The 25739-nt window shown below is 44.6% G+C and overlaps 1 protein-coding gene across 1 annotated transcript in view; it reads left to right on the top strand.

Moving 5' to 3' along the window:
* The window catches only part of MDGA1 (MAM domain containing glycosylphosphatidylinositol anchor 1), an 888610-nt gene that overhangs the window by 639605 nt on the left and 223266 nt on the right, over positions 1-25739 (top strand). Inside the window, exons 11-12 of the mRNA XM_069236322.1 lie at positions 1734-1911; positions 15476-15499. Of these exons, the coding sequence (XP_069092423.1) occupies positions 1734-1911; positions 15476-15499 (202 nt within the window). The remainder of the gene's footprint in view (positions 1-1733; positions 1912-15475; positions 15500-25739) is intronic.

Genomic DNA, 25739 nt, shown 5'->3' with positions numbered 1-25739 from the left:
CAGAGGTCTCATGGTGTGTTGGCTGCTTTGGGAAGAGTTTTAGTACTCACTGTACGCGTGTCAGAGGTTTCATGGTGTGTTGGCTGCTTTGGGAAGAGTTTTAGTGCCCACTGTACGCGTGTCAGAGGTCTCATGGTGTGTTGGCTGCTTTGGGAAGAGTTTTAGTACCCACTGTACGCGTGTCAGAGGTCTCAAGGGGTGTTGGCAGCTTTGGGAAGAGTTTTAGTACCCACTGTACGCGTGTCAGAGGTCTCATGGTGTGTTGGCTGCTTTGGGAAGAGTTTTAGTACTCACTGTACGCGTGTCAGAGGTCTCATGGTGTGTTGGCTGCTTTGGGAAGAGTTTTAGTACTCACTGTACGCTTGTCAGAGGTCTCATGGTGTGTTGGCTGCTTTGGGAAGAGTTTTAGTGCCCACTGTACGCGTGTCAGAGGTCTCATGGTGTGTTGGCTGCTTTGGGAAGAGTTTTAGTGCCCACTGTACGCGTGTCAGAGGTCTCATGGTGTGTTGGCTGCTTTGGGAAGAGTTTTAGTGCCCACTGTACGCGTGTCAGAGGTCTCATGGTGTGTTGGCTGCTTTGGGAAGAGTTTTAGTACCCACTGTACGCGTGTCAGAGGTCTCAAGGGGTGTTGGCAGCTTTGGGAAGAGTTTTAGTACCCACTGTACGCGTGTCAGAGGTCTCATGGTGTGTTGGTTGCTTTTGGAACAGATTTAGGGCCATATGTAGGGAGGTTCAGATTTGCGACCCGCAAATTGCGAGTCAGAGCGACTCACAATTTGCGAGTCGCAAATCTGAATGTAGGATGGTGTTCCTGACACCATCTGCGATTCGCAAGGGGGTCGCAAATGCCCACCTCATGAATAATCATGAGGTAGGTTGCAATTTGCGACCCCCTTGCGAATGGCGGCCCTCACAGGGATGGTGGCCTGCTGTGGACAGCAGACCACCATGTCTGTGACTGCTTTTCAATAAAGCAGTTTTAAAAAAAAAATGCAGCACATTTTCCTTAAAGGAAAACGAGATGCATTACAAAAACAAAAAATTAAATGTTTTCATTTCATTTTTTCAGAGCAGGCAGTGGTCCGTAGGACCACTGCCTGCTCTGAAAAAATGTTTACAGTTACATTCACAATGGGGAAGGGGTTCCATGGGGACCCCTTCCCTTTTGCGAATGTGTTAGCACCCATTTGAAATGGGTGCAAACTGCAATTGGTTTGTGACCGCGTTTGCGGTCACAAAACAATCCTACATCGCACTGCGAGTTGCAATTAGGAAGGGAACACCCCTTCCTAATTGCGAGTCGCAAACCCATTTTGCAAATCGGTAACCAGGTTACCGAATCGCAAAACTGGGTTTGTGCATCGCGATGTGCTTTTTGCGACATGCAAAAAGCTACCTACATGTGGCCCTTAGTACCTCATGTGTCTGAGGTCTCAAGGTGTGTTGGTTGCTTTCAGAAGAGTTTTAGTACCAATTGTACACGTGTCAGAGGTCTCTGGTTGCTCTAAGGAGAGTTTAGTACCCACTGTATGTGTGTCGGTTCCTTTGGGAAGAGTTTTAGTATAATTGTACGTGTGTCAGAGGTCTCAAGGTATGATGGTTGCTTTGCAAGGGTTTTAGTACCAATTGTATGTGTGCCACAGGTCTCAAGGTGTGTTGATTGCTTTGAGAAGAGTTTCAGTACCAAATGTACATGTGTCTAAGGTTTCAAGATATATTGGTTTTCGTTGCAGCTTAACCTAAGGAGTACCTTCAGCAAGACAATCCCTGCCCGCGGGGTAGAGAAAGGCCGACTGTTGGAATACCCACTACCAGACTTACGGGTACCCCAGAGCTATGAGGTCTGCCTGACGCCTGTCACCAGCTTCGGATTAGGGGACTCGGCCTCGCGGATTATTCGCTACACAGAACGTGAGTATCACCACATTGTACCCCACTCCTATTGTTTTGAGGGTAACCTCAGCTAGGACCTAAGAGAGATGTTTACATGTGAAATCAGTGAGGACTCCGCCAATCCTGGGGAGCCACCCCTTTCCAAAATGGCTGCAGAAAGCAGGAAGTCTTAGTATTTTGTTGTTGACTAAATCTCTATTGAAAACTTCAAGGAACGCCACTAGCTAAGGCTTAGAATAAATCTTTGTTGTTTTACTAGCACACTCTCTCAGATTGTGACATCACATCAACTCTGAAACATATTGGCCTACAACTACCAATTGTGGCTTAATACAGTGAAGTCAAAGTTAAGAACATCTTCACTTATAGATAACTTGTAAAATCATCAAATGTATTGCTTTGTTTTCAAAATGTTTATTTTAAAGCAAAGAGGGCTTTATGAGAACATTATCTCTTTTGACATGGAGGAAGTGGCAGCTGGTGACATTTGAAAGTGGTGGGGCGTAAAAGCGAAGTGAGCAAGTTCAGTGGACAAACACGGGGTCCAGGCTGCGTCCTCCTCCAAAGAAAAAACGAAAAAATATTGACAAATGGTGCATTTGAAAGGAAACAAATTTAGCGAGAAAGAAAGGTTTATAAAGCAGCGGAAACGAATAGTCCTGAAATATTAAACACATAAAAAACTGCCCCATATCGTACTGCATTAATATGTTCACCCTTGACTTTAATGTGTGAATTGTACACTGCGACAACTTCAGGCCCTTTAAAGTGTGTGCTAACTGAGTGTCGTGCACTGCGTGCAGCATCAACTTTGGAAGAAAATGTTCTAGCCAGGCATCGGGAAGCACCTACAGCTGCTGGCTGCAATTACTCATACTGAAATATGTGCAGACAGGTCTTTGAGTGGGATTAAAAAAGTGGGGGCTTTCTAAAAGGGAACAAGCAAAGTAAATTTCTGTGATTCCTATAGTGCGCCACCCGCCCTGTATTTTGGTGTCTATCTGCAACGTTATTGCGTCCAGAAATATAACACAACTGACATACACCTAAAACCTGTCAGTACTATTGGCTTTGTCAATGGTTGTTATCTGTTTAATATAAAGGAGTAACAACAATGATTAGTTATAAATATGTAACATTGGAAATGGTTCAATTCTGAAATTGTGCGACTGTGAAGTAAATATCATCGAGGCCTGTGGAAGGTGTTTGGCCTTCAGTTATGTTTGCCCTTTATCTCGCCACATCTCATCCATCTGCACATTTCCAAGCTCCTCTCTCCTCCTCAGCATCTTGTTTTCACTCTCGCCTGAAAGCACGTCCTCGCATCGCCCCCATTTTACCTCCCCAAACATACACTGCACTCACACACATTTAACACTTTAATTTATTTTGCTTTTGCCATCTACATATTTCGAACTCTGTGCCCCCTCTTCACACACACTTACACTGAATCTCAGGTGTAACTGGGATCCATGACCATTGTTCTGTGTGCTCTGCAGGGGTGCCGACCCACTGACTGGCACTGTGCCTTGCCTTCAGCCTCAGCACCAGCGCTCTCAATCAGCGCCCCTCATAAACACCTGGCACGAGCCAAAGTGTGCACTGTGCAAGAGCAGTACAATGCACAGAAACACAGCACGATGAAACAGCTAACTCTTGTGGCGAGGGCAACATTAAGTAAAACATGTGGAATAAGAGAGGAACTAAATCCATGTTTTTGGTATTAATGCTAAGGGCATGACGATCGGGCAAGTTCTAAAGCCATAGAGCAGATAAGTGCCTTCACTGTAAGCACGTATTTCTCCCATTGAGCTTCAGTCCGATATTTGGATCAATTTCACAAGGTAACAAGAACCCCGCTCGTCTTTTCGATCAATTTCTTGAGGGAACAAATACAGCAGATCCACTTCTAAAGGAGCCAGCGACCTGCAGCCAGGGCCCCGGGTGTCACATGGGGAGTTAAGTGTGACAAGGGGTCTCAGTACAATAGAAATAACACAAGATTACCGAAGCCAAGGCACTAAATCACACCTGTTTGCATCCGCTCCTACTGCGTGACGAGTGGGGAAAGGGTGGGATCTATGCCTGTGAATGACAGACGACTGCCCTCATGCAGGGATGAAGACTCTGATGCCCGAAACCATGAGGCTAAAACCGTCACTGGCCTATAGTGGATACTGCCACAGACCACAATGGAAATGAAGGGCTTTGGAGGAATCAGCCCTGAGTCACAGTGTAGAAAGTTGATTTACTGCCTGGCTTCCGTCTCCTGCTTCAAGGTGAGGCAGGCCAGGGAGCCTGGGACAGACAGCCCAGACTTAAATGCTTCGATTTGTTTAGAATTTTGATCGCATCTCTGAACAAATTCATCTATTTATTATTTTTTGCTATAATTGTGTATTAAGTTCAGAGGGGCCCAGCCCCTCAGCCCTAAAGAGGAGAAACCACCCTTGTATGGAGGGTAAGCTGATGTAACTCTTGCTGAACATTGGCGTGCATGAAATAAGATAAAACATTTCGTGAAAATTACTGATATGTCAAACATTGTTATCCGTAAATGTTTGCAAACATTTTTCGAAGTGCAGGAATGCATTTGCAGGATGGAGGACAGGTGGTTCCCAGACGGGTGTGCACCATCCCCAATTTCTTCTAGCTATCCTTGCAATGTTTCAGCTAGCCAGGAAGATGTACACTTAACTATACATGTAGAGTTAGCCGAACAAGGTACTTCATCACAAATTTAGTGTCAGGAGGGCCGCCAGTTTTCTTTGGCAGAGCCCCCAGCCGAAAGCTTCCTCCATCAGCCCAGCAGAGGAGGACCCATCAAAGAAAGGAAATTGCACTGCTCATCCTTGGGTGTGAGGGTGATTAGTTATCAGCTTTTCAGTATTAAACTCCCACTTTGAAAGTTTGCTTAAACAAAACAAAAGTGTTGGCAAAGTTTGGTCAACAACCGTCACAACTGATGGCGACCATCCACCAAACATTTTGTGCTTCCACAGGAAGACGTGGTTCCTATAAAGGTACAGAAATCACCTCTGGGCCAGCAGTGATCTCTAAATTTGGTGGACAGTGATCCATCAGTGTGGCGTGGCAGACATAATGTTCTCCACACCCGGACGGAATACCATTCACCACACTCTGGAACAGACACTACGTTTTCTGCTACAAAAGCCTCTGGTGGTTTCTCATGAGCCCCTTCCACATAGACACACAGGCAGAGGCTGCCGGAATCACAGGCTTTCCTCCAAATTAAGGGCAGACAGGTCACTCTTTCACAAATGTGATGGATATCTCACTCAGCTTATTACAAGCACACTATACCTTAGGAACTAGTAAAAAGGCGGATGAGATATCTGGCATGCTTGTGATGGAATACACGTCCACCAAACTCTAAACTAGGCCTTAAGGGATTTTTGATTTTAATTTGTAACCATGGCTATATTTTTACTGTGTGTTTGTAAGTAAATTTCAGAGATTTTTATAAAATATATAAGATGTTAACACCAGTCCTAACTATAGCTTCACTCTAACTTTAGTTTTTTATGAATTTTAGTTTTTTTTACCGTGCACTACATCCAACTTTTTTCAGATTATTACTGCACATGTCCACTCCAACTCAACCAGCTATGGGTGACTAAGCCTCACTGTGAAATGCCTTCGGCTATGTGCAACAAGAGATTGCTGCAGGGCCTGGCCTTTTCCTACTCTTGTCCTCACATCACTTGATATCACTTGGTACAACTCTACCATCACCTCTTTCAATGATCTTTCTTCTACAGGATCCACCAGAATTTAAATTAATCCAAATTTCTCTGGTAATCTGATAAACTGGTCGCTTTCATCCATATTTAGGTTCAACCTTTGAGGCAGTCTCACAAGCCTAAAGTTACTTCAAAAAATAATATATATTAGACATGCATCCAGAGGATTTTGGTCAGTGATCCTTATCCATTGGTCTGTTACACAATAAATCACCCAGCAACTCCTTCACACTGATACCGGCACTACTGTGTCTTGAAGTACACAGCAACATGCGCATTATAATTTTACAGTTACAAAACAGTCACCAACCATGTTGGAACGGCAAACCAATGCTAAGCCACGGCAAAAGCATTTCCAAGATGGTCATTTGTGTGTGCGCAAGTTCCAGGCCTTGAAATGCTTTTTGTTCCATTTTAAGGCAAAAAAAAAAAAAAATGGCCACCCTGCATGTGTATGCTTACCGACGTGCAGAAATATGTGAAGCAATATTTGAATGCTTTGTTGTAATTTATGATGCAATACAAAGATGGCTACCGATGCATGTCCATGCTAGCGCATGCACTGGCTGACAACATCACATAGTTTGGGCAATAAAGTATATCAAAAAGCATTCAGAGACGGCTGTGTTCAGTTGCATAAGTGTGGATACACTGGCAGCCATCTTGCAAAGGGTTATTCCATGAACTATACCAGTGGTTCCCAACCTTTTGACTTCTGTGGGCCCCCACTTTATCAGTACTGGAACCCGAGGACCCCCACTGAATCATTATTGGAATCTGCGGACCCCCCCAATGAGTCATTACTGAAAGCCGGGGACCTAATCTGTTAATATTATTACATTTTCTGAGCAGCCGCGGACCCCCGGAGGAGACTTCGCGGACCCCCAGGAGTCCCCGGACCACAGGTTGAGAACCCCTGGACTATACCAAAGCAAATAAAGCACTAGCAAAGTCAATAGCCAGATCTATTATCTTTGCCAGTATTTGTTTTTTAAATGGATTGAGGTCAGATTGCTTTTTTTGGTCCCCTTTCCTCAGTCAATTTCTAATCATCTCTGCAGTGGTTGCATCCGCTTCCATTTCCTCCTTGAGATCCCCCGAGAGCGCAGGTACCCTTTTAACTCTTTTTTCAGGCACTTGGTTGACCAAAGACTCCTGGAACTTCGACAGTATCCGATGAACCAGGGAGCTGAGCCCAACATGTCCCGCCACATCTTTATTATTCATGAATTCTGCATCCCCGGGCAATTGATTCCTTCCCTGCGTGTCTGTTTAAACACTGCTGCAGATTCATCATTCCTAATACAAAATGACAAGGTCCCTACTCCAGTTAATAGGTAAATAATATGTTTTGTTAGCGCTCATATGGCATGTGATTAATCAATAACTTAAGTGCAGATTTCTTCTTGAAGTAAAATTCCTGTGAAGTCTCTCTCTGTATGTAGTTCTGCACTCAGTAATGCAGCACCTGTTGGGGGATGGGGGGCGGGAGGTATACACAGTCCCCTGTAAAGTGTGGGGGCATAAATCATGAACTCCCACTCAGCCTAAGGCCTATGAATATTTGTAAGAAATTGGAGTCTCAGGGCCTGCCACAGTCTGCCAGGGACCCCTTTGTTTTGGTTTCCACCTCTCAATGTGTGCCCAGTGCTTCCTGGCTGGCAGCATTGATAGAGGGACAGAATGACAATTCCAGCCCTGATCCAATGTGCAACACAATAAGCAGGGCCACTGGAATTATGTGATTGTGTTGCAACTGCGTTTTTAGCATTATTATTGACTTGCCGCATTTGCCACATAATCTATCATCTGCTGCATAATCTGCAGATTTTAACAAAAAAATGATGTTCAAAAGTTACTAAAATCACAGCAACACACATACGTTGCCACCCAGAGGAGGGCCTGCTGCAAAGGTTGACTTGTCACCTTTCCATTGCTTATTTGTATAGTTGGGTGTAAAACCGGTACTAAAGAGGTGCAACCTATGCCCCACTAGTGTTAACAAGTGGGAAAATGAGAAAATAATGTAGTAATACTATCACAAAATGTGCTGCATTAGGCCTCATGATATGCCTTCTGCCGCATAATTTAGTAAACACTCCTGCATAATTTGTCCCTCTCCTGCCGCATAAGTCCAGTGATCTTGTAAATAAGTTACACACACTGTCACGTCATTCTTCAATGAATCCATTGCAAGTATGAAGCTCAATACAGACATTCGTCAAAACAAACACCTGCAATCTTTCACAAACTATAACACAAGTCAACACTCTCAAGTCAGAGTATATACTTCTCTGATGCACAAAGCACACCCTGTTCATTATTGCATAAAACAGCACACACTGACCACCAATGCACACGTAACCTGCAACTAAAAGAGAAATACACATACACACCACACCCCGATGTGCAGAGTAATGTGCCATGGGCCAATACACAGGTGAACAAGCACCATCCATCATCACACACATGAATGGAAGCCTCCGCAACATGTCAGCAATCATAGCCATGCATGTTCACGACAGATCGCGACATATACCCCGGCCATCGCGTCACTACACCAGCTTTTAATCAGTAATCCTACCACTTGGAGCAGAAAGAGGATAAAGGGATGGAGCACACGGCCAGGCACATTAAATGTCCTCTAAGCGCTAGTCTTCTAAAAAGGCACAGGTCCTTGCAGCTCTGTAACATGTACAGTCTGAGACCTACCTAGCCATTGGTATATTGAGAACTCTGCAGTGCAGGTTATGAATCCCACGAATATGTGAATAAATAACTTCACAGAGAAAACTGCTAACAGGGAAATACCTTTTCAGTTATCACACATTTTTTTTTTTTAATCCCCCCCCCCCACGCAGTCAACTTGTGAGAATCATACACACTTATATTTTGTAAACTATATGCATTCTGCGCACAATCTATGAGTAGGTATGTTGTTTGTGTTGACTGTATACATTCTGTGCAAACAGATATGTCATTTTAAGAAGCATGCTTACTGTATGTCAGATTGATGTACTGTTACATTATTTTTGATGGCCTGCATGTATGTTTGCTATATGCTTAGACAGTAATGTCTGTCTCTATTCACCGCCTGAATAGAGGTTACGGCTATTGCATGCACTTACATACTTGGTACAAAAATCCATAGGTGTTTGCAGCTGTTTCTTTTCATGTCTGTGTATTTTGTGCAAAGTAAATAGGTAGCTGAGTTCTTTGCTGCAATGTCTCGTGCACTGGGGGCTGGTGCGATAGGTGCCTTTGCATCGGGGTGGGCGGAACTCGTGGAGTTTCATTCTGCGGAATTCCACGGAGATGCATTCTTTCTGTTGCTCAAATAGATTTTCTACTTGAGTGGCAGGTTTCTCAACGCGAAGGAGCATGACCTGCCACACATTGAGAAATCTTGCTGAGAGGCGTAAACCAGAAAAATCACGCTAGGGGACACAAATTCTCGATCGTGTTAGCTAACTTAATGTTGGCGGGCTGTGCACGAGAAAAAACTCCGCCACGCAGTGGTTGGCAGAGTTTTGTCGGAACTCTGCGCTCCAAGTGGAACTCAGAGTGAGCAAAACTCCACACGCTGAGCGGGATCTTTCTCCCACCCATCCCTTTGTTGTCGAAAATATTATCCAGGTGGTCCTATGGACATCATCAGATACCTCTGCTGTCTAGTTCATGAGACTGTGCTGTCTGTGCGACAAGACAACACACTCAGATCTGACCCCGACTGGCTTCTGGTACACACATGGATAACCACACTCCATTCTGAAGGCGCTGCATTGTACGGTAGATGAATTCATGTAGCGCTTCCTAGCACCTTAGGCTTGTGGAAACTTTGTGGGACGTGTTGTGGTCTCTGGCCCTAGTGTTACTCCTGTGACGTCAGACGTAGCTGCGCTCGAGCGCGCGGTGAAGCACAGAAGGGTGGGAGAGCAGCAGAGAGACAAAAGCCAGGCCTTCATCACAAGAATCACATATAAAATGCATTCCTTTCCTTGACCTCTAACCCGCCTTGATTCACGTCGTTTTTTTGGGTGAATTTCATGGAAGCATGCAAGGTTTTACATCAGTGCCTTGGAAGGAAAGCTTTTTCATCCCTTGTTAGTCTGAAGCCCCCTCATGGATCAGGCGCCCTCTGGGAACCTGACTTTTGTCTACAGGGAGTTGGGCTGGTATTACAGAGTTAGCCTGCCCGGGGCTTGGAGTTTAGTCAGATGAGAGCTTTGGCCGGGGAGGCTGGTCCTCTCATCTCCTCAGGCACTGAGTTCTATGCATGAGACTCATCATTCACCAGGATACGTTAAATCATTTAATAGCAGCAACGGTTTCTTCTAGAGGGCGGGGGAGGGTTGCCCCCTGCCTGCTGCAAGCCACGCAGGAAAAAATAAAACAGCAATGAAAAGATGTCGTTGCCATTTTATTTTTACCAGCACAGCGCGCACCATCCCAGGAACCTGCTGGCACGGCAGCAGAGGACAAGAGCAGGGCTGACAAGACACTCCAAAGTGCGCATGTCACTTTGGTCGGCTGTTTTGTGCCGGCCAAAGTGACATGCACACTTTAAAGCTCTCCACTCAGCTGTCTTAAGACAGCTGGGTGTAGCCCAAGCACGGGCCTCTAGGTCCTGAAGGAGCATCCAGCCATGCTGCCCCATCTAATACAGGTGGTTCTCTCATGCTGGTTAACAGCATGAGAGCAGCGTCTATTGGTTAGGGGAGCTCTTCCGGCATCGGATAAGGAGACGAGCACCGAGGAGGACGCACAGCCTGCGGGTAAGTGCCTTTTTTTTTATTTAGAATGTGTAATGCATGTGTGTGTGTGTGTAATGCATGTAAGTGATTAATGCATGTAAGTGCAGTGGTTATGTTTATTTTATAGTTAGTGTTATGTTGTTATTCGGGCTTTTGGAGGGAGGTCTTGTTTACTTTGGGGTTTCAGAGGAAGGGGGTGTTTTATTTCTTTTCTTTGGAAAATGGTGGGGCACTTCACTCGCCCCACCACTTTCAAAGGGTACAAGCTGCTACTGTTTAATAGGTGGGGTTTTCTCATCGAGCTGGCTTCTCGGCGCTGTACCATTTGCAAGAAACTAATCAAGGTGGGTCGAGCTGCATAAAAACAAAGGGGCATATTTTCAAGCCCTGTGTGCCATCAGTGCGTCACTTTTTCTGATGAGGCCACGCAAAGCCACTTGGCATGGTTTTTCATGCCCTCTTAGATATGGCGTAAGGCAATGCAGCGCTAGTCGCTGCGTTGCCTTACACTGTATACCATGGGCATTGCAGTGGGTGTTCCCACCCAACACCTTTGGATTTTGATGGATTCACAGATTTACACCTGGCAATGTGTCAAAACTGTACTCCTCCCCTGGGCAGGCGCAACGAGTGGAAATATCTTTATTTCTCCTTGTTGTTTCCTCCTTCTATGTGTGTTGCTTTCTGCCTTTTCGAATTGGCGTAGAGCAGCACAGCATAAATACTCCTGCCCTACGCAAGTTTGTTGAAAATATGCCCCAAATGCTTTATCTGATGACTCCCCCGTCTCACGTATGTTCACTGATGCAGACCCTGTTAGGCACAACGTCCAAGATATGCGGCTAGTAAGGGACATGGGGCCTACGTTCCCAGAATCCAACTCTGAACTACCGATTCAATAGAAGAAAGACAGATTTTATTTTATTAATCAATAATTACAGAACATAAGAAAACAATTCATGTGAAATAAAAAATAAAAAAAATTCAATACTAGTCTCTGTGCGTCATTCTAAGACTGGCAGTCTTGGTTTCAGCATCAGGTAAACAGGACTACAAGTCCCAGAATGCAAAGGAGATCCAGACACCAGTAAAGCTAATAAGTCTGGCCTTGGACGGCCTGAATTTATGTTTCATTTTTATCATTATTTTTATTTTTTGCAACCATGTGTAATAATGTAGTGTTTGCAGATTACTGCAAAAAAGAGGGAAACAAACTAAGGAATTCATTAAGTAAATAAATGTCTTCTCTGACATGTACTCTGTGTTCAATAATTGGCAATACCTACCTGCAATACATATTTATTGTTGAGCTTACAAAACTGGTGCAGGCCCAACACACAGCAGTTATTTAGGGCCATCCACAATGTCACACAGGCAGGTAGGGTGTATTACACAACAAGGCCCCACACAAGCAAGGAAAATAGGCCCTTCACTCCTAGGTTTGTAGTAAAAAGCAGTTATAATTAGGGTGGGCTGGACCCCTCGCATCCCCGGGCCCCAGTGCCACTGCACCTGCTGCACTATTGAGAGCTGCACCGTGTGTTTCACCTATGATTCTACATGGCATCCATGACTCAAACAAGCTCTTCCCCATGGAGAGCCACTATCAGAGGAGGTTGCTCGGTTTTAACCTAAAATATATTTTGAAAAAATGAGATAAAAACACAAACAGTTCTGTGGATGAAACTAGGGCACTTGGGGGTGGTGAAATATAAATGATGTAACTTTGTTAATGTTAATACTTTTAAAGACTTATTGCAGAAAAATGTTTTAAAAAATTGTGAAAAAATACAGGGGGAAAAGCAGGAGCGGATGTAGAATGGAATATGCGACTTCAAGCTTAGAAAATACACATTAGCACTGAACACCGGCCAAGGCTTGTTTGCTCGTAAACATCAGTAGAAATGGAATGCTCGTCTCTGGGCTCCTCGTGTTCACGAGGCACTTTCATGTACGTCTGAAAGGGGCGGTGCTTAATTTGTTAAAAAAAAATAATAAGTGCCAGCGCTGCACCTTACACCACACATTGCCCGGGCCAGCGCTGCCAGTGATAGTAACAACACAAGTGCTAACCGTACAATGGTGACAATTTGGGCTATTTCTGGCCCCCAAAGCTATAAGATTGGCTTGGGTGGCAGATAATAGTCCTTTTTATTGCATATTGCCTTAATAATTGCCTGTTGTTGTGGGTAGCTCTAAATTATCCAGACAGCGCCACCTTGTGGCAGACTGTCACAAGCCCTGGTGTTGACAATTAAGTGCCTGTGCCGAGCACCGGAAACCACTGGCTCAAATTAAGCACTAGAAGGGGGCGATCAGAAGCAAGGCTGCTGCAGTCAGGACTAGTAGTTCTTGTGGGTGTCCCTGAGCTTTTCAAGCGGCAGTGAGTGCAGTATCTGCGGAGCTGCCGGGCCCTTAGAATGCAAAAAAACATTGAGACCCGACCGGGTGAGTCTCGCGCCCCACAAATGTATTGATTGATTGATGTTTAGAAAAAATGAGGTGTCCCAAATACTGTTCAAAACAATATGGACATCACTGCAGAATTGCGTGTATGGAAAATACAGACACTTCTACTCAGCCAAATGCCTAAGAAATTTGTGATGGTAAAATTAAAGTTAAAGACAATAATTCAATGTGGTCACTATAAGTTACTTTTCTCCTTGGTTCAAAAGAGTATCTAGTAAGCAAGGTAGTTTCCAAGAAGATTGGTAGTTCCTTGCACCGTGTTGAGTTTTCAAAGGGCAGGGAGGGCCTGTTAGCAGTATTAGGGGGCTTCTGTGCCCTTGTAAAAGTAAAAAAATACATTTCCACAGAGCAAAAAAATATAAATAAATGAATTGTCTTAACTACTGTTGAAGACTCGGGAAAAATTACATCAAAAGAACTCATCCAGAACTGAAGGTGAACAACATGGTTGGAAAACACATAAGCCACTAAGCTGTATTCCTAGGATCCTAGAAAGTGTGTTAAACAAGTGAAAAATATCCTATAGGTTATTATTTTTCCTGTTTTGATGAAACAAGGGTACTGCAATGACAAAAACATAGATAAGCTTGGGAAGGTGGTGTGCTCTTCGCATGACATTGAGGTCCTGTTGGCGCTACCTGAGGAGCCGTGGGCCTTCGCAAAAGTAAAAAATTACATCATTTGAAAGTACAAAAAAATCCATTAAAAAAAAATATATATTGTTCCACTAACCCTGATACTGAAGGGGACTATTTTTGTGGTAGATGTGCACACTGTGCACAGGCAAAAACCAGTCACTCACACAGAGGGCAGCCAATGGCTGAAGTGGGCTGACCCATTTCCCCAAGCGGTTGTGGTGACAGGAGCAAAGCCTGAATGACAATTTAATAAACCAATTACTGAAGATCACTGAGCAGATATATGTATCTCAGGCTGAGAGTGCTGCATAAATTATGCAAAAAGAAGAAGTAGGGAAGCCTGAGTAGTTAACAACGTTTAGATGGAAAGCAGCACTCTAGAACACGACCGGTAATCTAAATCTGCTCACCTCAAATGTATGCTTTTCTAGCAGAGTTTTTAAGTGTGCAGTGCGAATCATGGCTAAAGTGGCAAGCTTTTGCCATTTTTACAGCAAAGTCTTTATATAAAATATATCTTGGTGTACGTGTGTATAGCTGTTTAAAGGCCAGACCTGAGAAGACAGCTCTCCTCATGCTGCTGCATCGCTTTTGCTCTACCCTTCCTTGCTTTTTCAGCGCCTTGAGACCCTCACGGGTAATTTGCCCCACTTCATAAATCCTTGATTGATTGATTGATTGATTGATTGATTTGACCTGCCACAATTGGTTTCTACTGGCTTCACAAAAGGTTTTAGGCGTTGGCCAATACATAGCATTAGAATCAATACGACTGCATAAACGCACCAAATAAAGACCAGCTGTCACCACTCAAAACTAGTACCAGATCCACCCGGAAGCAAATGCACAATTCCAACTGGAAGCAAGTGCACAGATCCATATGGAAGCAAGTGCACAGATCCACCTGAAAGCAAGTGCACAGATCCACCTGGAAGCAAGTGCACATTTCCAACTGGAAGCAAGTGCACAGATCCAACTGGAAGCAAATGCCCAGATCCAACTGGAAGCAAGTGCACATTTCCAACTGGAAGCGAATGCAAAGATCCAACTGGAAGCGAGTGCACAGTTCCATCTGGAAGCGCGTGCACAGTTCCAACTGGAAGCGAGTGCAGAGATCCAACTGGAAGCGAGTGCAGAGATCCACCTGGAAGCGAGTGCACAGTTCCAACTGGAAGCGAGTGGACAGATCCAACTGGAAGCGAGTGTAGAGATCCAACTGGAAGTGATTGCACAGGTCCAACTCTAAGCAAGTGCACAGTTCCAACTGGAAGCGAGTGCACAGATCCAACTGGAAGCGAGTGCACAGATCCAACTGGAAGCAAGTGCATATATCCAACTGTAAGAGAGTGCACAGATCCAACTGGAAGCGAGTGCACAGTTCCAACTGGAAGCGAGTGCACAGTTCCAACTGGATCCAACTGGAAGCGAGTGCACAGATCCAACTGGAAGCAAGTGCACAGTTCCAACTGGAAGCGAGTGCACAGTTCCAACTGGAAGCGAGTGCACATTTCCAACTGGAAGCGAGTGCACAGATCCAACTGGAAGCAAGTGTATATATCCAACTGGAAGCGAGTGCACAGATCCAACTGGAAGCGAGTGCACAGTTCCAACTGGAAGCTAGTGCACAGTTCCAACTGGAAGCAAATGCCCAGATCCAACTAGAAGCGAGTGCACAGATCCAACTGGAAGCGAGTGCACAGATCCAACTGGAAGCGAGTGCACATTTCTTCATAGCAGGTCAGCAGATGTCTGAAGGCCCTCTGGCCAGCAAGTTGATCCAGTGGACAACAGTTATAGCTGGTCCGCTTAGATCTCCACCAGGGCCACCAAAAAGGCAAACTAGATACACAAATATTTGACTCTGTCTACAATAACAATAAATCGCTGATTTTATATTTTCTACCATTGTTTTCTTCAAACATTTACTAAATGTTTATTTGTTTTTCTTCTTTTCCAGCTACCGTCTACCCCAATCCTGCAGGTACGGCAATATTAACATTTCATTTTGGTTCAGTAAAGGCATTTTCTCTCTTAAGGTTGTGCATGTTTTCGCATTATTTCGTATGTGGCATTGTGGCACAAAATATAACATCATTTTACATGATGCACCTCAGTCACAGCATTCATTTAGTCGTAGCGCACTTAGCACGCTGCAGCAACACTGTGGAACAGAAGTTTGCTTTATCACCACATATTTGAGGAAATATTTATGACCCAGTTTGCGTCGTTCTTGCACTACGCAAAGGGGGAGAGGACAGAAAAGCACTGTATTTTGTAAATATGGTGCATTTCTGCTGTTTCCCTGTGGCACAGGCTAGCGCAGCAAGGTCACTTGCTGTGCTGCCCTGCGCCATTTTATTGTAAAAACGCCCCTTTGTTTCTAATCCTGGGAGCATAAGTGCAGAAGGCCTGCTTTCTTTTTTCCTTTCACGCCCATTGTTGTACGGAGTCTTACTTTATTCGAACATGTGTCCACTTGAGATGCCCACTTCCATTACCATGTTAGTTGTGTGTTCATTCTCCTTGCCCTCTATGTGGTAGTCTTGAAGATGATGGGGGCCTGACGGGGAGCCAATGGAATTCCTCCAGCGTTACAGTGACCTAACGAAATGTCTTCAGGCCGTTGATTGGTCAGGCTGTGGTGTGTAGGACAGATGCGAGGGATGCCACATTGGGGTTGAGTAGGGCATTAAGCTGAATGTTGCATATATCCTGATGTAGGGGGACCAGGGCACGCACTGTTCTTCTGAAGTTGGTTCTGGAAAGGAGGGTTTCACTTTTGTCAAGAAAGAAAGCCTTGGTTTTCCTCACTATGGGGGTTATTCTAACTTTGGAGGAGTGTTAATCCGTCCCAAAAGTGACGGTAAAGTGACGGATATACCACCAGCCGTATTACGAGTTCCATAGGATATAATGGACTCATAATACGGCTGGTGGTAAATCCGTCACTTTTCCGTCACTTTTGGGACGGATTAACACCTCCTCCAAAGTTAGAATAACCCCCTATGTATTCTTCTTGTGTCCTTGATGGATCCAAGTGAATTTGCATTTCCAGGCTGTAATTTGCATTTGAAACTGTCTACGTTCACGTCAGAAAGCCATGCTTGGATAAGTTGGTGCTTGGAGCTGTAGGCGAACAGGAGGACCCAAGTGCATTTGCAAGAGGCGAAAGTTGGGGTTTTAATTGTTGAGCCAAGTTTGGACTAGCTGTCGCTCTTTTGTGGTGAGTGGCAGAAAGTCCATTTGTGTTGGGGCTGAACTGTAGGCAGGTGCTTTACTTCCATATCTGAATGCAGTGCCGTTTGTGTTTCAGACATAGGGTGTCTAGCAGTGGCGGCTGCCTCAAATCTCAAGGGGAGGTGCGGGTGTGGGGGAGGGACGGGGTGGAGGAAATTAAAAAATAGTTTTAAAAAACGTACCTCTTCCCGTCGCCGCCTCCTACTGCCTCGCTCCCCTTCTTCTGGTGTCCCAGCATTCACTGGGACACCAGCACAGGCTCTTCAGCAGTCCTGGCGCTCCTTTCATACTAAAGCTAGCATTAAAGCAGTCTCAGGATTGGTCTGAGTGGCTTGGACTGCCGCTCAGACACTGCCCTGGGGTCTGTGCAGTTTCTCCAGCCCGGCTGTTCAAACCTAAGTGCGCATGTGTGTTTGGCTGGCCTAAGACTGCCGGCGGCCAAACACACATGAGCACTTAGGTGCACTTTCTCCTCCTTCCCTCTCCCGTCTCTCGTGGCCCAACCCTGCCCAGCAGCTGAAATATAAAACAATAAAGAAATATTGTTTCATTTTTTAGCTCCTGGCTTAGCCAGGGGGGCAACGCTCTTTCGCCATTGCGAAGGAACCACCCCTGATATCTAGAGCAGAGGAGACTTTCAAGAAGAGTTGCGTGTCATTAGCATATTGGTGAATTTAATGATGGTGTGGATAAGGGTGGAATGGTCGATGGAGATGAAGGATGCTGAGGGGCCCAGCATTATCAGGAGACAGAGACCATCTTCATATGTGATCAAGAAGGCATTGTCTATGATTTGTAAATTACCTGTCTGTGCTACAGCGTGACCGGAAACTAGACTGGTAGTCATTCAGAAGACAGTTGGCATTGAGTGAATACTAGTTTTTCCCTATGAAGTATGAGTGATAGGGCAGTAGCTGGCAAGGTTGTTCTGCATCCTTGGCCAGTTTCACCAACAGTCTCAGGATCTCCCCATCTTGAGGGCCTCTAGGCAAGGCCGAGGGAGGAATAGGCAAGTTTGATGAGAGTGAGATAGCATCTCATTGCAGAGAGTTGAGAGTGGGTGATAGTTGGCTGTTGTCTTCACGTGAGGCAGCGTTGCGTTGCCATGGTTGTATGACTGAGTGAATCTAACTGCGTAAGTCAATACAACTGTGTGCGCGTCACTACGACTGCGTATGCCAATAGCAGCAGCCGTGTCTGTGCGCATTACAGAGCAGATGAGTGATTAAAGGCCTAATTTTTATTTTGGTGAATGAGTTACTACGTCACAACGGTGACGGATATCCCGTCCGCTGAAATATACATTTCTTTACATCCCATGGGATTTATATTTCGGCATACGGAATAGCCGCAATGTAAATCAGTTCGTGATAGTGTGACTGCCTGCGTAGGTCAATCTGACTATTCGCATGAGTGACTATAACTGCAGAGATTGAGAATGACATCTGTAAATTATATGTTTACTCTGAAATGGAAACAGTACTCAATTATAAGGAACAAAGCTACAGAATATTATGGGAAAGGTTAGCCTGCTGCGGACATTGAAAAACAGACGACGTTTTCTATTGATTTGTTTTGCTATTCATAATATATAACACATTTTAGTGTTGGCAGACCTACATTTTTCCATTGCGTCTGTCTGCCTCACAAACCTCTCCCGGAAGTATTAAAAAAATGCAAAGACCTGAAAAAAATCCTAAAATATTTTGTTTTCTCTGGAATACGAACGTGTTCGCTGTGGTACTGCGCGGAAATGTGTCAGGTTGCGCAGTAATTCTATCTCGGCTGAGGGAATTACTGTGTCTTGTTCATGTTTCCCTTCAGGCAACCAGAACAGCAGCGTCCGTCTCGCGGGTATTTGTGGGATATAAAAGATATCTTAATCACTGGGACCGGCATCAAACACACGCTGAAGCATTTGCACCAGTGTCTCAGCAGGCCTCTACAATCCTGTTCACCTGCCTGCCACAAACTAACCTGCTTTCTACATATGCACTCAAAGGACTCGACGGTCCGCACTCCAGAGCTGTATAACCGAGTATGGACGTATTTGTTAATATATTCATATTTAGGCTACAGACCAGGCCTGGAAGAATGTCAGAGTGACGTACAGAAAAATGGTGGGGAAACCAAAACAACTGCAAGACATTGGCCACAGTTATACGGTGACCACCTCTCGCCAGGTCGCTATCGCACCAGGTCGCTGACCCGCCAGGTCGCTATCCTACCAGGTCGCTGTCCAGCCAGGTCATTGTCCCGCCAGGTCATTGCGGACAATGATTCCAGTCCCTGGTATTGGTTTCATAGCCTACTGCGGTCTGGATGTTGTAGTCTTGGGTTTTCCCATTCACTTAATTAGACAAACACACCTGAAATCAGTGATTTGTAGACAGGACATAATGGGCCTGATTTAGAGTTTTGCGCATGGGGTTACTGCGTCACAAACATGGCGAATATCCTGTCTGCCGTATTATGATTCCATTATATCCTATGGAAATAGTAATATGGCAGAACGGATAGCCGTCACGTTTATGACGGGGTAACCGTCCACCAAATTCTAAATCAGGCCCAGTGTCCGGAATGACCTGGCGTAGGAAGCCACTCCACCTGATTATCAGTAGAATGAAGCACGTTTCCACTATGGAATTCCACTGTGCTCAGTCATGAATAGGCCGCTGTTCCCGCCCTGGATCTAGGGCAACGGACCCAATCTTACCAGCCATGTATCCTGGAATGCACAGGCTGCATTGCAACCCAGACCAATTTTTCTGCCTCAGTCCAATCCTCAGCCATGGCATATGGGGAGGATGTAAACTTTCTCCTGCAGATTATAGTCTCCCTCGGGCAGCTCCCTTTACCCCCCCCATTGTGATTACTCATAAAATGCACAGTACTGGTGTGGTACTACCACATGTTACCAATTGTTACAATTGTTACAGATGAGGATTTACCACCCTGCCAGTAACAATTTTTACTAGGAGACATTGGCAATCGTTTTCTGTTGTCTATCTGCAAAAGTCATGCCATTAGTAAACAATTATTTTACAAGACAATTTTTAGACATTTGATGTAAGACGGAAAATTCTTCAAAGAGCAGTGAAGCCATTTACAGAGAACATTTTTAATGTAGCAGGATAATATGATGTTGGAACAGAAAACTGAAAATCGACAGTACTGCACAAGTTTTTCAAAGAGGCAGACTTGTATTTAGTAAATAGGGAATCATACCAGGATAACATTCATATCTGAAAAATCTAAGGAAAAACAGACACATTTTAGCACCATAAAAATTATTATAAAATCTAAAATAAGCACAAAACTAGAACTGTGGTGAAGGAGAGACTGTGTGGACTTGCAGACCAGGAAGTGGGTCGAGTGGTTCCATACCATGTGTCTTTCTGTTGCTTCCCATTTTGCCTTTAGTTCCAACCCCCTTCTTCTGTTGCACGCCAGGGTAGAAAGTAAAAGGTAGAGAGGGTCACCCTTCAGGAAGAGGCAAAGGAGCAATCAACGGTGATCGGAGCGTCTGCTTTACCTAATGGCCGTAGCCACCATGTGCTGGACTACGGTAAGCTGTTGACTGGCCCCGTCTGCAGCTGGCGCAAACCGGATGATGCACTGGAGTACAAAATCCCTAGTGGGGGAAGTACCTCAATGTAAGACATATATATATATATATATATATATATATATATATATATATATATATATATTCACTGAAAAATCAAAGGTTACAGGACGTAATAGTTAGGAAATAGAATCTGAAAAAACCTTAGAAATTCACTAAAAATTCAAAGGGTAGAGGAATGTCATAGTTAGGTTCGGAATTTGCACACACAAAACCATAGAAATTCAACAGTTAGAGTTTTCTCAAGTGGCTATACATCATGTCCTAAGTTATAACTCTATTTCCGAAGTATAACGTCCTTGTAACCTTGGTTTTTTTCAGTGAATTTCTACTTTTTTTAAATGTATAATAATATTTAATTACCATACGTTAATCCAGCTGCTTCCGTGCATGGCCTTCGAGCGTGCTCGACGGATGGTTGGCCGCTGGACCTGGCCTATAGCCAGGCCCTGCATCCAACCCACCAAATGCAGCCACCCCCATACTGTGGGTCTGTGAGTGGCTCTATGGGTGTGTCAGTGGTTGTGACTGGGTGTGGTAGTGGCTTTGTGAGTTTGTGAGGGTGTGTCTGAGTGTGTAAGTAGGTGTGTGAGGGGTTTTGTGGGTGTGCGAGTGTCAGTGGCTGTGTGGATCTGTGAGCGGGTATGTGAGTCATTTTGTGGGTGGGTGAGTGGGTTTGTGAGTGTGTGACTGGTGTATGAGTGGCTGTGTGAGTATGCAACCACACGCATTGGAAAAATCTTGCCAGGTGTCAGCACCCAAAAATCACTCTAGGGTACACCAGTTCCCACTCGCCAACTTACTGTTCGGTGAGTCATGTGCAAGAAAAAAAAAACACCAGGAGGTGGAGTGCGGAATTTGCCTGGAACTCCACGTTACATGTGTAAGGCAGAGTGGCCAAAACTGCGAACTCCGCTGGCGGATCGGAATCTATCACCCACCCCTAGCCACACTGTGTTCAACTAGGATCTCGAATTCCTTCTCACTAAACTTGGAGGGGAGGGAGAGAAGAGGTGGAGGGGCTTGAGAGAGACGGGGTGGAAGACCATTGCATCTCTACTCTGCTTCCTGCACAAGAGCCCTTCTCAAACAGAGCCATAGACAACAGATACAGAAGCCACACAAGAAGAATTCATTTGAAAACTTGTCATGTCAGAGATAAAGTTATTGTAGCTATGTGTTCCCTCCCTTGCTGTAAAGAGAAGTTAATGATGCTGCTCCCGTGTGCTCGGAATAGAGAACTAGGCATTAAGATTCGAATTAGTGAAGAATAGAGGGCGGCCGATCTGCAGAGTAGAATAAAATTAGAACATTAATTCATATTATGATAAATCACATGTAGGCTTCACACCGTAAAAACAGGGGACTTCTGGAAATAGGCTTGCACAATGCAGAAAGTTTAGCTACACAACATAATGAATGCACAAAAACCAGGACTAGGCTCCTAACACTTAACGTTACTGCGAGATTTCTGATGACATGCACACGTAAAAAAGACCATCCATCAGTAAAGCGCACATCCTGCAGAAAACTCTTATGGTGCTTGTGTTAATTTCTTACAGAAACAAGGCTAAATGGTAGGTCACCTAATGATTTCCTACTGCTTGCTTGAACTTCTAACTGTCCTAGCTGATCCCAGCACTTAAGCAAGATTATCCAGGAGGAAAGTCAGTCCCAAGCGGTAACTGACCGGGATGGAGCCAGCGGACCTAAGCCTCAGCCGAGGGAGTGCCCTCTGCCCTGGATAATACTGATAGTGTAAATCAGTCCCTTACAATTTGAGGTGAACATCACAAAATTGGTTGTTAGATGGATTGTTTTTCATGGGACTATTAAGGCGGAAGCTTACAAGAAGCATACCCATTGGACTTTAGAAGTGATAAGGTTCTGGAATCTTTCCCCATTGAAATGCACAACAGAGAATGCCTGGTATTGAGGGTCACAAAAAGGAGTCTATAGAATGACCATTCACATTAATTTTGTTTTTATTATCAATCTAAACATAGGATTTGTGGTGAGTTCTAAGGTGATTCCTAATCCTCGTCTGGGATTTGATGAACCACGTTCGTGAGAAAGCTGTTTTCACTCATAAATGTCTCATAGAAATGATGGCAGGTGCTGCAGAAGGTAAAATGAGAACACATTCTCTATAAATTCTCAAATATCTTCTTCAGCCACGTGATAACAAAGCCTGATTAAAACATGTACATTCAGCAGCAGCAGCAGTCTGTCAATTGACTCCCCGGGGTTCTACTGCAGCTTCCCACATTGTTTAATGAGCAACTAGAGTGCTAACAATATTATTTATCACCAATGTGAGGCACACCTGGTCGCCATTGTGAGCAAGTGGGGTGCATTATATGGTGCGGCTGTAGGACAGTAGGTTTCGTTTGTTAAACCCTCAGCTCAACCCTGGGTAGCTGTGGCACTGGGCAGCAGGGATTGCACAGAGGAACAAGTGTAAAGCATTTAAACAGCACCAAAACAATTAAAGAAGAAATACCTGAGTCACTCAAGAAATCCAATACCAATTTATGAAAAAATAGACTGTATTTCTATGTATTTTTAGACACGACAATGAAAAAGATCCACCAGAGGGTTCCATAGATTTAGAGTTTACAGCGTACAGTGAAAATGCACTTTTTCCTCAACCATAAACAGGTGCTGGCAAATTCAACAAGTTTGACACTTAGAAACTTTTTTGAGCAAAACTTTGTTTTATTGCATTTGGGTAGAGTTACTTTGGGTGACCAATTCTGGGAGAGAGACAGTCAGGGGGACCAGTATGGTACTCAGAAAGAGTTACCTTGGCAGGGATAGCAGTCTTCAGTAAGTTCCAGGCACTCTTATCCCTTTGCTGTAGGTCCCTGGTGCAAGGGATGCAGGATGCTGAAGGATGCTGTGTGTTGCGATGAGGTTGACAGGCCTCGTCCATGAAGGGGGTGAGGCAGTCATGGCCATGAGGTCAACATTCCTCAAAGTCTTCTTGGTCCTGGTTGCTGTCCAGATGCTCCAAGGTTACTAGTCACTTGGTTTTGCATCACAGCCAAATCCTTCCCTCGGCGATAACTTATCTTCTGGCTGAAGAAGTTGTATTCTGATGACTCTCCCAGGTCCAGCCAATTCAGGTGCAACTTTGAGTGTCACAGAGGCAGTTGGTGGTGTTGTGAAAATTCTGGGCTACAAACTTGCCCTAGTGGGCTTCTTCAGCTGTTGTGGCCATGTGCTGGGAACAGGAAGCCAGCTAACTGACCTTTGAAGCCTCTGGGTTTGGCCGGGCTCCAGAGAAGGCTTCCCCATGAGCAGGGCACCGCCCTTTCTATATTAGCCGCCAGGTTCAGCAGGTGTAGTCCACACCGGTACAGCCTCTCTCTTGGTGAAGCAGGGCAGTCTTTCTTCATTTCTTCTTCTGTTCCAATTGACATCTGAGTTCTGCGTGCCAGGGGTGCCCTTTCTATGCTCAGAAAGTGCCCTCAAGGTAGACGTGGTCAGTAGCCAATGGGCTACTAAATTCCCTGCCTTCTGATGGTTTCTTCCTGAGAAGTGTGGCATCTGGCTATCCCAGGAACCACCAGTCTGCCCACTGCCAACGTGGCAGAACCCCTCTCTGTATCCAGAGCTCCATAGCCCAACTTAGAGGTGTGGCAACCAAGTGGGCTACCCACCCCTGGAAAACCAGTTTGGCGCCCAGCCTCCCCTTTCCTGTCCCAAGTGCCAGCCTGTCTTCTTCAGCAATAGAGCAGCCCCTCTCCCCGGTGTTTCCCATTTGCTCTTCAAAGGCAACTTCTCCTTTGAAGCTCACCTTTAGGGCTAACTCCCATGTTGTAGTGCTTTCCTCTTATTTAGTTTCTAAGCACTAACATAACACAACAGAAATGCACTTCTGAGGTCAAAGAAGACTTTTATTGTTGTTAATTCTTCCCCAACCACAATATTTATGAATGACGAATTAGTAGCTTTCAAGTCCGCGTTAATCAAACAAAATATATCAGTTTGCAATATACACAGCAGGTTATATTTATAAGATATTGAATGCAAAGCAAAACAAATACTTCACCGTGTGGGAACTATCTACAGCTTCATCTTTCTAAGGTCTGCAAGCTGATGACCCCTGTCAGCCGCAAGAAAGAGAGATTCATCTACCCACACGGGATTGCTGGCAGCCTGCGCCAAGCTCCAGCACGAGGTCCGGCAGATTCGAATCTGACTCTCTGCAGCCTGTTACATTCGTTACAAAGGTGTGCCCCCTCCTCTCAGACCTGGGAAACTGAGCAAGCCTTTTGGAGACTGGCCAGGTCTCCAAGACTACTCCTGTTCCCAAGCTCAAGCAGAGAGAACAACACCCATGTACTCTCTCTTATCATGTCTAGTCTACTGTGAGAAAAACATCTTGGTTCTCTGGTGCAAAAACACAGCTTGGAAAAATACAGCTTGGATTCTCAACTGCAATGTCTAACTCCACGTTAAAGGCAATGGGCAGCTAACCTAAATATCAAATGCAATGTCATGTTAAAGGCAATAGGCAGCTAACCTAAATATCAAATGCAATGTCTAGTGTCATGTCAAAGCCAATAGGCATCTAAGCTGAATACAAAATGCAATGTATAATATCATGTCAAAGCCCATAGGCAGCTGAGCTGAATACAAAATGCAATGTCTAATATCATGTCAAAGCCAATAGGCAGCTGAGCTGAATATAAAATGTAATATATGATATCATGTCAAAGCCAATAGGCAGCGGAGCTGAATACAAAATGCAATATACAATATCATGTCAAAGCCAATAGGCAGAATATCTAATAGCATGTCAAAGTCAATAGGCAGCTAAATTGAATACATCATGTCAAAGCCAATAGGAATGCAATGTCAAAGCCAATAGGCGGCTAGACTGGATACAGCATGTCAAAGCCAATAGGCAGAATACAGAATGTAATGGCTAATGCAATGTCAAAGCCCATCGGCGGCTCAACTGAATACAGAAAGTAATGGCTAATGCCATGTCAAAGCCAATAGGCAGAATACAGAATGTAATGACTAATGCAATGTCAAAGCCCATAGGCGGCTAAACTGAACAAAACATACCATGTGCTACTGGTGAACATTGAGCAACTAATATGCGCAGTGGTGAAACACAAAGTCATTGGTCAAAACAAACTTTATCAAATGGCAGTACATTCCGCCCTTTGACCAATGAATTTTTGTTTCACATATCTCCTGTTTCAAACAACAAAGCAATCCCTGTAAAGCAATAGAAGTGAATTAACACATTGATTTCATAACCTTTCACATCAGATACATCTACATAGAAAAGACTGGGCAATTTTTATACTCTGAGTGAGTCTCTAATTCAACAGCG

This window comes from Pleurodeles waltl, chromosome 5, assembly GCF_031143425.1.
Source record: "Pleurodeles waltl isolate 20211129_DDA chromosome 5, aPleWal1.hap1.20221129, whole genome shotgun sequence".
Taxonomy (NCBI): Eukaryota; Metazoa; Chordata; class Amphibia; order Caudata; family Salamandridae; genus Pleurodeles; species Pleurodeles waltl.
Note: the sequence above shows the minus strand (reverse complement) of the source record. Positions and strands in the feature narration are given on the sequence as shown.